Below are 11,607 nucleotides of genomic sequence, written 5' to 3'. Positions count from 1 at the left end.
ACGCAGTCTCATTGAGGGTGAATAACGATTTGAGCAACGAATCAAACACTCGATTACAATATTTAATGCGCTCGCTCTAATAAGTTATGGTTTCTATAGTGACCGCTCGTTCACAGGGATGTATATGGCGGACGCTCCGCATAAACACATTTAAAAAATCTTTGATATGGTGAAATTTTCTGTCACTTATGTAACGTTTATGGAAGGAGTCTCCAGTGTCAGGGCTTTATAACAGAGGTAAAGCTGTAACTTCAAGACAGAGGAGCTCTTGACACTTCTTTGTGGTTTTTCTTTAACATGACAAGCTGCGTTGTGTGTGTGTGTGTTTTTTTTTTTTTTTTTTTTTTTTTTTTTTTTTTTTAATAAACTTTGAGAGAATAAAAGAGAAGGCTGCTGAAGGAACGAGTGTTTATAGCTGCTTTAATGTAAGCGAGAACAGGAAGTTACTCGTTTGAAGGATATTTATGTGAATTTAAGGCAGAGCGTTGGGATCAGAATTATAAACAAGGCGATAGTTTGCAAAATCGTAGCTGAATAATGAAGCCTAACATGTAATGTAAAGAGGCTGGTAGACTGAAATGCTGATTATTTTACAGGATATACTGCAAAACTTTAGAAAGTCTTCCATAAAAATACTCCAGTACAAATAATTTACCATTCACAAATCGTCTTTCGTTGACACCGTGCGTCCGTCTTTCAGACTAGATGATGATGATAATTACTGATGATAAAAGCACCTTGTTATTGAAATGAACCAAATTAATACAGAAACTAATGAAAACTGTAATGTTCCAGAATGAACCTACAGAATGGATTCTATGTGTTCATGAAGTTCTCCACAGAGCAGGTTCTTGCATCTAAGCCATCTTGCATTTGTCGTGGGCTTTAGTGTTGGTGGTCCGAGCTTTGAGCAGGTCTGCGATCTCTGTGTGTGATGCCTGTGTGGCCAGAGACAGAGCGCTGCGACTTCCCTGTAACACACACACAGCAGAGGAACGTTACCACGCTCGTACCAACAGGAAGTGCAGCGTCTCTACTATAAGAAGTTAAGACACGTCATGCTGAGGTGATTATTCACTGTGGTTCCAACGGATGTCCCAAAATTAACAAAACTGTGGCCTGTAGTTACATAGCAATGTTATTTAAATATCTCTGACTGAATATAACCCCTGAGCTGCAACCTGATTGGTTGAGAAGAAGAAGGGAAAATAAACATATTTTTTCAACTGTGGACAAAACTGATGGAAAAATGAACACTGGATATTTTTAACAGTGTAGGAGCTGAGAAAGATAACTTTATTTACAAAGATTTACTTTGTAAATAAAATGGAAGATAAACAATAAACACTATTTTATATTTCAACCTATAACTCATTTGTTTTTAACAAGCCCGTAAACAGCTCTGTAAACTTCTAGTATCATTTACAAATCTGATAAAACAGTGATCCTCGTCAGTGCATAGTTTAAAATGATGATGAATACAAATAAATACAGGTGGGAATTTAAAGCACGCCACTAGGTGGCGCTCACACTGAGATGAACAGTTTTTATACTAAACTGCGCGAGAAGTGTTTGTCATACACAATGAATATATCTATATATCAGTGTCTGGTTTCCGCTGTAACACCCCAACCACAATCTACTGAAGACGAGTCAAGAAAAGAAATGTACACGATGTTCTACTCGTCCCTCCAGTAGTCCATCAGCTGATGTTTGGTGTCTGAAGCTTCTTTAGTTAAATTAACGCACGAGATGCCAAGCAGCTTCGTACTGAAAATTAACCCGGGACACAATTCAATTTATTATTATTATTATTATTATTATTATTATTATTATTATTAGCAGCAGTAGCTTTGCTCCTGTTTTGTACTGTTGTATAAATTGTAATCATTTGGTGCTTTTATTTACTCTTTTGGAAATTGAAAAGCAGTAATTAATTAATGTTTATCTGAGTACAATCAAATACAAACACTGCTATTAAAAAGTGAGTCTGTTTATAAAGACTTTACACAAAATATTGAGCCGACACAATAAATAAAATAAAAAAACCCCAAACGTCATTCTCTTTATGATTTTATATCATTTATAAATCACTGTACATTTTGGGAGACTGGGTATTCAGTTTTAAAAAAAAAAATTAAAACAATCATGTTTTTCTGGTAAACATTTTCTACATATTAACCAAAAATATATATATTTTTTTACAGAATGTATGTTGTGTATTTACTGGGGAAAAAATAGAGAGACGGGCGTCCGCCGTTTTAATTCAGTTACGTTATATTAATACGTCTAACATTTAGTTTAGGTTATTTTAATTCTTACCTTATCGGTGAGGTTCACATCGCAGTCAGGGTCCTGCAGCAGAATTCGGACAATGTCGGCGTGTCCGCGGTCACAGGCACTGATCAGAGCTGTGGTTCCCGCTTGATCCTGAGCGTTAACGTTTGCTCCGTGTGACAGGAGCAGTCTCACCATGGATGTTCTGCCGTGTCTGACTGCCAGGTGGAGCGCGGTCTGACCCACCTTTAAGGGAAGTACAGGATGCAGTGTATAAGATGTTTCATGCATGTACCAAATCAATCCTGTAAGGTGATGGGAAATAATTGACATCAACTAAAACAACAAAAAAAATATAAAGAATAAGAATGTAACTGTGTCTGTGTGTCCTTAAAAATGTGGCTTATGATCATATCAACATTATATTATCTTGCAGTACAATAAATGATCTCGCTGGTATCATCAGTATCATGATATGATATTTTTCATCATATCACCCAGCCCTCATCTGAACCCACATTTTCGATCTTTTCCTTTTTTGTAGTCTTAGATTTTAAGCTGCAAACAAACACATCTAAGGACCAGGGGAATTTTTCCCAGACCTGATCAAGCTCCTCCTATCTTGGAGGTGTGGAACAACTAATGAAAGTCTAAGGGGTGGAGTCAGACCTGATCTAGCTCCTCCTACCTTGGCAGAGTGGAAAAACAACCAGGGGTTACAGGGTTAAATTTATAGGAGGAGTTGACCAGGTCAGACTCAACCCTGTACCTGTAGTGCTGCAGAGAGGACTCAATTTAAGAATGACTTTATGGAGTAATAACTTTGTGTTCTTCAGGCATGTTGTTCTAAATCAGGATGAAATCATCTCTCCACTAAAACTGCGTCATTACTCACCTGACCTGCACGAGCATTAACATCCCCGAGCTCCATCAGCTGCTGGACCACCTTTATATCCGTATCAGCGTCCACCGACTGGAGAGACACCAACATGACCGCTGTGTAGCCGGTCTTATTCTTCAGGTCCACGTCACACACACCTGGAGAAAAGAGACAATACAGCTGCAGGAGAGAATCTGGTGAGGAACCTCCCTGTGAGCGCACTCGGGCTCTGTGTAAACAACACGGAAAATTACTGAAAGTATTTCTGAATATTTTAGGATGTGTTTTATTAATTTTGGCATTATAGCAGTTTCTGGTTCCAGAGCTCCGTCCTGTTTTTAGCCGAGCAGTAAATCAGGATTGGCTCAGTCGCCTTGAACAGTGGTTTGGATGCTTCCAGTTGTGTCCCTGAAACTTTTCCTGGGAGAAGTCCTCTTGGATCGGCTTTGCTCTATTCAGGGACTTTAAAATATATACTATTGTAATATTTCTATAACAGATGTAGTAAAAACAGATGAGTAGTTTGTAGAGAAACAGGACATTTCAGAGAAAAGTCCTTCATCAGGTATGCAAGCAAAGAGGCTGTAGGAGGTCTTGTTTCTCTGCAAATGTCATGTACTCGCACTTAATGTCTCTCTGTGTTTTTATTTGAATGATCATTCTTCACTTTTTGGTGCATTTTTAGGCAAAGACACACCCACTACCCAATCTCCTACTGTGTTGAGCTCCGCGTGTGAAAACCAATTAGCGACGACATTACAAATGTATATCGGTCTCAAAAAATGACCTGTAGAAGATGGATATGATGGACAACGGTCATGGTGATGGAGAACGTTTCTAACTTTAATAAGGAAACGCAAAAGAAGAAGAAAAAAGTGACAAACTTCAGTCAAAAAGATCGTAAGATATTATAGTGAAATGATTTATTCTGTTTTTGATTATCACTGACCCGTGTCCAAGAGGAGTTTAACGATGCCGAAGTTGGAGTGGGACACGCTGTAATGCAGGGCTGTGTTCCCGTTATCATCCACCATATTGACCAGGAACTGCAGCACTGCAGGCGTTTCTGTGGCTACTTTGTTAATGTAGACCGCGACCGTCTCTGCACGCGAGTTCTCCTCAGCACTCACGTGGAACCACTGCTGGAACACCGAGGTCAGAGCCTGCCTCTAGAGAATAAAAGTGACGCTCAGAAGGTCAAACACCATACTCCAGAAACCAGATGACAGAAACCCTCCCCAATAATCTTGTGAATTACCATTTCATCATTTGGTTCAGAAACTTCATCCATGTGCTTCTCTAAGAAGTGACATGCGTTCATGAAGTCAGTGTCAGTGTCCACCCCCCTGAGAAAATGGGCATTAGTAAGACACGATGATTTATGTTTAAATTTGCGAGAACATGCTCACGTGGTGATGCGCTCTCACCGTCCTCCTTCTGCCTCTTCTGATTCAGCTCCTGAACATGTGCCATACTGCTTGACGTCTTTTTCTACTGCCTGATCTTCTGGACATTTTGCTTCACATGTCCTGTCCTGCTCCTCGTGAGGTTCTTCAGCCACTTTCAAATGTCTGGTTTCCGCTGTGGGTTCCCTGATGAGCTCTTGCTGTCTGGTGGTCAGTGTAGAACTTGGCAGATCTTCAGTTTGGGAAATGTTTTGGTTAAACCCCTCCTCAGCAGGAACGTTTGGCCTCATGCTGCTCTCCACTACTTCAACAGAATCGCTGAGAACAAATCTGTAGTAAAATGACTGAAATTACTAACCAGTACCAAACCCAGATGTTCATGTGATATAAGTGTATATAAGGAGGTTACCGGTCTCTTCCACAGTCTTCTTTAAGACTTTCCCATGTCTTCACCACAGATATGTGGTCCTCCATCATGGACTCCTGAGCTTAAATGAGCAAGAGTCAAAGTACAGATATGAGTTATACATTGTTTAACTGTTTTGTGTGTCTTACCTTCACGTTCATTCTTGATTCTGCTTTTGAGTGAAGATGTTTTGTTTCTTCAAACAGTATTTTCTATATATGCAAAACCCTCTCTTCAAGGTCCAGAACCCCTTCTTTTCTTCTGCCCAGACCTTGGGGGGCAGTTGCCTGGATATTACCCCCAACCAAATCACAGCCTCCAGCCATTCTACATCTTCCATGTCACTTGTCCTGCCATGTTCCTGAACCATCTTCACTCATATCATGTAGACTTGGCTGGGGTTTGAACCAGCAACCTCTCAACCCAGAGGGGGCACTCATCCATATGAGCCACCAGATTTCATACAAGTGTCCTGTCTTATAGGACTTTTCACTGTATGCTTTTATCCTGAAGTACAGCCAAAGCAAAAGTGTGGCATCAAACCAGGGATGTCAAGCCCCACAGACCATGATGCTAACCACTGCACCACTGCAAGATTAGGGGTGAGTATGCATCATAAACATCTCAAAGAGCCAAGAATGAAACATGGAAGAGGAGATGGTGGAGATTCAACGCCCTTCACTTCCACATAGTTTCTCTCAGTAACGGTCAGTGTAGCTATGCAATCAACACACTAACCACACTGCGGACTGGCTGGTGTGCTGTACCTGTGTGCTTTTTGGGAACTTTTTTTTTTAGTTCCCTAAGGTATTCATTTGGCTTGTCCCAATTTTAGGGGTGAAATGACTCAAATGCAGACATAAATAAGCACATACTTACAGTTGTTTGGTTAATTAACATTAAAAGTTACTCATATCCTGAAAAACCCAAACCTGAGCCTTGATCCAACATCATCTACCTGCAGACGCCAAGACTTTAACCACTGCACCACTGAGAGACACAGTAAGTGCTGCAATAATGCACTTCATAAATGGTTTAACATCATGAAAAGAAAAAAAATAACCGTTTGGCATATAAGTAGCTGATATCAGCATTCAGCATATAAAGCATCTTGACCATCAGTAACACTCATCAGTTCTCATCTTCCCCACTTTGCTTAAATCCCAAACTTGATTACATGGAAGTCAACAATACGGTAGATTCCAGAAGGAAATCATTTTGGTTAAATGATGGAATTTGACAGAATAATAATTTTAAAACGTGACGCGTCTTTATAAACCAGAGCAATAAAAATATTTTTTTAAGAAATGCTAGCACATATAAAATTCCAAAATTTTCCATGCTTAACCCCAAACTCCCCCTGACACCTCCATCCCTCTACCTCACACCTTCAGCACTCTAATTCTGGAGACCCAGCTGAGGCACAATCCAGCAACCTCTTGATACAGGGGCAACGCACATCTGGTTGAGCTACAGGATCTCACAAAGCGCTAAACAGCATGTTCCCCGATGTTCCTGAAAGGAGAACTTATCTAATATTCTCATTGAGATTATTCTATAACCAATATAAGACGATTAAGACTATTTCTAGACATATATAAACTATTTAAAGTTACAGCTTTACCTCTGACTGTTACAAAGTGCTGAGACTGGAGACTCCTTCCATAAACGTTACATAAATTTGAGAAAAATTGACACCAAGGATTACACACAAAGAAACCTTTTTTAATTTTTTTCACAGCTATACTACTGTCAGAGCTGCTGTTATAGACAATTAATCAATACCTGACTGAAATTCAACCGAGCTGTGGTGTAAAGAGCTTTACCTGATGGCGGTGCATCTCCTGCAGGTGATATATAGAGTGTAAGGAGGTTGACTAAAGAGACCAGCTGTGTTTGAATGGAGCAGACGCGTGGGTGTAGATGTTCAGAGGACAACTCTTTTCCTGGTTCCTCGTTTCTGCAAAGACACTCCCACTGCTCCTGTAGGAGCTTTCTGACTTTTTTCACATGGCGCTCCATGTCTGCTTGGGATCCTGCAGGTCCTCTTGGTGCACAGGGTTTAAGTTCTTCCTCTGAACCCATCTGGTTAGCTTTACTTGATTCAGATTCAGAATCAGGTGAATACATTTGCACAGATGTGTTCTTCATGCTGTCTGGTCTAACCCAGATGTTTGCACATTGTTTGGTCAACTCATTGATTCGCTCGTCCTTGTAACGACTCTCCTGTTCCTGTTCCTTAAGAAGTTTTGTCGTCTTTTCCAGATCAGACTTGAGTTCGTGAAGCTTCTGCTCAAGCACTGTGATTTTCTTCTGCAAAGCCTCAGCGAGGGACCCATCTTCATGATCTCTCTTAGTTGCTTGTGAATTTTTTTCTGTGGTTATCGCAAACGCATCAGCTTGCTCAGAGGAAGCCTTGACGTTCTCTTCTAGCTGATCGTACTCCCGATCCATCCAGTCGTCGTTTACTGTATTTTTCTTCTCCGCCGTCTTCACCATACCTCTAGGAAAGTCCAGAGTCATGGTGTTGTTGTGTTCGGATTGGAACGTGTGCAGGAGCCTCTCTCGCTCCTCCTGTAAGATACATATCTGTGCTTTAAGTTCCGGCATGATCCTGATCTCCTCTTCTAGCTCACCAACTCTCCGGAGAGCTGCAGTCAGCTGCCGAAAAGTCCCGTTCACGCCTCCTGGGCTGTGGAAGACATCTTCGGAAGAACCGTTTTCCTGAGAGAGGAAATCCCTTGAACCATTGGGGCTGGTCGGGTCCTCGGTGGAGTATTTTCTCAGTAACACTGTTAGGGGTAAACTTGAGGCTCGCAGTAGATTCGGTCTCACATGTGGTCCCAACGGTTGCTCGTCAAAAGCCTTTGAGGTTTTGTAGGGAGACTCCAATTGCCTGCTGAAGCCAGCTGACTCGCTGTCGCTGCAGCGAAAATCACATGGCTGCTGGGAGTCTGCAAGTCGAGTTCTGGGAAACCAGATGCTCGTTGAGTTCCACTGAGAAGATCTGCAACTGTACCCAGGTAAGCTGAGGTTACGCGACAGGTTGCCGCTGCTCCGCCCACGCGGTCTACGCTGAAGTTGCACCCTTCTGATGGTGTTGCCCTTTTCAATGTCCTCAACATATTTAACAAAATCCAGGTCCAAATGAAATCCATATGGGGTTTCGACAGAATAGGAGGGCGGTCTTCTATGACTTCCGTTTTCTTTTGGAGCAACGCCATTCGCTGAAAAAACAGCCGAAAAACAATTATTAAATGTCGGCATCCTGACAGCCGTGGTGTTTAGTCTAGATGGATAAACTGGAGGATTTAGGGTTGTTACCTTTCTGTGTGTCCATTGTTTGTGGGCCTCAATTATTTGTTTTTTTTTTTTTTTTTCCAGCTTGGTGGACTTTTCATACCTTGTTTAACCTGAGAATAGAAGAATGATGATGATGATGATAGACTGATTTCAAAATGAGGAAAGTGAATGATAGTTTGTAAATACAGCAGATCCATCCATCCATCCCGCTTATCCTAAACAGGGTTGCAGGGGAACCTGGAGCGTATCCCAGGGGACTCGGGGAATGAGGCAGGAGACACCCTGGACGGGGTGCCAACCCATCACTAGGCACAATCGCACACACATCGTGGACAATTTTGGAAATGCCAATTAGCCAACAGCTCATGTCTTTTAGACTGGAGGAGGAAACCGGTTTACCCCGGAGGAAACCCCCAAAGCACGGGCAAAACTCTGTGCACACAGGGCAGAACCGGGATTCAAATAACATTTTTCCTGCAGATAATGCCTTGTGTTTCGCACAGCAAATATAAAACACCACAATGTTATACACGTGTGCCACGATTACAAACGGACCCAATGCCCTACACTGTTGAGAACATTTTGTAGGAGACTTTCCTCTCTGCATTTTGTTTTCTGCTCCTGACCACTCAGCACCACAAAAGCAGCCGCAGCCCAAACAATGTCAGCTATGCTGTAAACACACAAACAGCTGAAACCAAACTTTGCCCAGACAAACTGCAGTGCTCCCACAACGCTCGCTCTATCCTGAACAGAACCCGACTCATCTAAAACCTCCTCCTCAGAACACGAGCTCTACGGATTATAATCTGGGAGAAGGTCAGACACAGGCAGGAGAACAGGGTCATGGTCCTTCTACCCTCAGCCTTAATTTTATACTTAGATGCGTTTAAAGAAAAGAAAAGAAAGAAAGAAAAAAAGATGCTGTGGTCTTCATTAGATCAGGAAGCGTAACTCAAAACAAAATGTCTTGTGCATCCTGAAGTTGAGCATTTTCCTTCACAGAGCTGTTCATGGCACACTTTTACAGCATCTTCACCGCCGACACTGCAGAGAGTTAGCAGGATGATGGAAATCATAATAGCAGTCACAAGACAGGAAATAACACAACTAAAAATTCCACCTACTCTTAAGGATTATCCGTGGTTCAATTGGAAAATATAAATATATAAAAAGGGTCTAATTGACTTTTCATTACTGTTTATTTAAAGGAAATGTATTATTATTATTTATTATTATAAATGATTAAAAAAAAACCTTTATGATTTTTGTATTTAAATTATTTAAGTAATCATTTTCTGTTCACATTTTGTGCCAACTCATTAATATCCTTGCGATTCCTTTTTATGTATTAATTTTTTTTACTTGAAATATTTTCTTTCTTCTCTCAGTTGAAATGATTGCTCCCTATAAACACATATTTTTGCACCCCTCATTTGAATACACTTCTTTCCATGGCATTCCTTCATTCCTTCTCGGACCACAAATCGGTTCTGAACCTGCGACGATTCGAAATCTCCTAATCTCTTCAGAAATAGAAGCGTAAACAGCACGGACGTTTTTCGGCGTTTCAGCATGCAGGTCTTGTGAGGAAGAGGAGAGTGGGGGTGGGTCTCTGTAATGGATGAGGCGCAGTATAGAAATTTGAGAGGCGTAAACAGAACTTGAGCTCGGTTCTGGTGTTGGTGCCAAACCTGGAATGTGGCATTTAGATGGATTTGACCGCAGTGATTCAGAGACGTCTAACTGCACATGTTTATGGTGTTGAACTTCTGACTGTGGAGTAGATTTTGGAGTCAAAAGATTGTCTTTTTCCACCTCGTATATTAAAAACTTGGTTTTGTTTATTCTCACACACTGGAGTGCAACAGCCATTCCATTCTTCCTGTTTGGGCCCCCTCAGCGGTGTGGTTTCCTCGGCACAGAACCTCATTCCTTCTCGTCTATTTGGAGTTTGGGGTTGAGGACGGAGGCCAAAGCCCGTGTGTGTCCCTCTCTGACCCTCCACTTTATGTGGCAAGGGTGTGGACGGTCCAAGTGTCTCTCTTTAACAATGAGAACTGTGTCATTAAGAACTGTTTTCTTTTTTTATCCTCGCTCTCTCTCTCACACACACACATCTGTTTTTCAAATCTGTTTCAGTACTTTCTTTTTTTTTAACCACCTTTTATCCCTTTATTATTTTGTCTGTTTTACTCCTTTTACTTTTTTTTTTTTAAAACTACAGAATTTGGACCATGCAGATCATGGCTTGCTGCCAAACGCAATAATCATGTGCGTACACACACACACACACACACTCACTCACTCACTCACTCTCTGACTGAAATGACATTAAAGCCCGTTTATATCCTGTGCAGCACTGGAACGGATCTTCCCCATTGTGGTCACTGAACAATTGCTTCTTCTCATCTCCACAATATTTTTTTATTTTTTTTTTTGTGCACTGACTTTAGTTACTTCAGAAAAAGGAAGCATGCAAAAACTAAAAATCGAACTTTGAAAAGAGTTTGAAAATCATTACCTCTCTTACTACAGTAGGTTTGGAATGAGCTCCCCCTCCTCTCCTAATGCTATGGTCCAGTCTAGCTCCAGTTTGGCATTTTCTTTCCCCCACCCGCAATCTCACAGAGTCGGTGGGATGTAAAAGCTCCTCGATGTGAAATTCTTTGAAAACATAAAGCAGTATTATTGTGTTGAGAACTGAGAACAGGGAGGATGGACGTGGGCGCTCACGCCTTCCTCTGTACGGCCTGTCCAATGAGAGCAGGTGGGAGTGGTGAAAACATAACCAGTCAGCCAATAGGAGAGTGTGGGTGGGGCGTTGTGCATTGTAGTGCTAAAGAGACATTTATAAAAACAAGAGCCATGTGTCAGAAGTTTTGAGAGGACTTATACTAATACTAGGAACCCAGGGTTACTTCTATGGCACACACACACACACACACACACACATACCATTCATAGTGTAACTTAATACACCACAGATGTCCTCAACATCCACTTTAATCAGAAAAATTCCATAGGGCTTTAGAGGGGGGCACATGAGCCTGTTAAACCCTCTCAGGACATAGCAGTGATGCCGACTACATCACACTTCCCTCAGACCTTTTTTTTCCCTCCAGCTAATCACCATTAAACTCACTCAATAATATCTTCTATCAACATGATCTCACGGCTTTCCACGATAACAAAAACAATTCTCTGCTGATGAGTGTCATTAGGTTTACATGTGAACAACTGATATCACCGAACTCAGTGTCACTGAGAGAGAAAAGCCATGTAATCCTGCAGAGGAACGGGGTTTTTTAGGTGATCATGAAGATATCTTGTGA

The 11,607-nt window shown here is 41.4% G+C and overlaps 1 protein-coding gene across 1 annotated transcript; it reads right to left on the bottom strand.

The window, feature by feature from the left end:
• Positions 1-403: 403 nt before the first annotated feature.
• On the bottom strand, positions 404-10,939 carry LOC108267484 (KN motif and ankyrin repeat domain-containing protein 2). Its single transcript, XM_017471576.2, has 10 exons — positions 10,797-10,939; positions 8,294-8,382; positions 6,796-8,196; positions 4,973-5,051; positions 4,585-4,893; positions 4,416-4,503; positions 4,107-4,326; positions 3,173-3,315; positions 2,323-2,523; positions 404-971 (listed from the first exon to the last, which is right to left on the bottom strand). Exons 2-10 carry the CDS (start codon positions 8,307-8,309, stop codon positions 858-860), a joined length of 2,571 nt encoding a protein of 856 aa, XP_017327065.1. The 5' UTR covers positions 8,310-8,382; positions 10,797-10,939; the 3' UTR covers positions 404-857.
• Between the last annotated feature and the right edge of the window lie 668 nt (positions 10,940-11,607).

Source organism: Ictalurus punctatus, chromosome 7, assembly GCF_001660625.3.
Source record: "Ictalurus punctatus breed USDA103 chromosome 7, Coco_2.0, whole genome shotgun sequence".
Classification (NCBI taxonomy): Eukaryota; Metazoa; Chordata; class Actinopteri; order Siluriformes; family Ictaluridae; genus Ictalurus; species Ictalurus punctatus.
Note: the sequence above shows the minus strand (reverse complement) of the source record. Positions and strands in the feature narration are given on the sequence as shown.

Excerpts from the sequence above, each read along its gene's own strand:
- LOC108267484 (XM_017471576.2), bottom strand. Across the intron at positions 5,052-6,795 it reads AGGAGATGCACCGCCATCAG|CTCAGGAGTCCATGATGGAG; the intron begins GTAAAGCTCTTT and ends TGCTCATTTAAG. Across the intron at positions 4,504-4,584 it reads GAAGAGGCAGAAGGAGGACG|GGGGGTGGACACTGACACTG; the intron begins GTGAGAGCGCAT and ends CCATTTTCTCAG.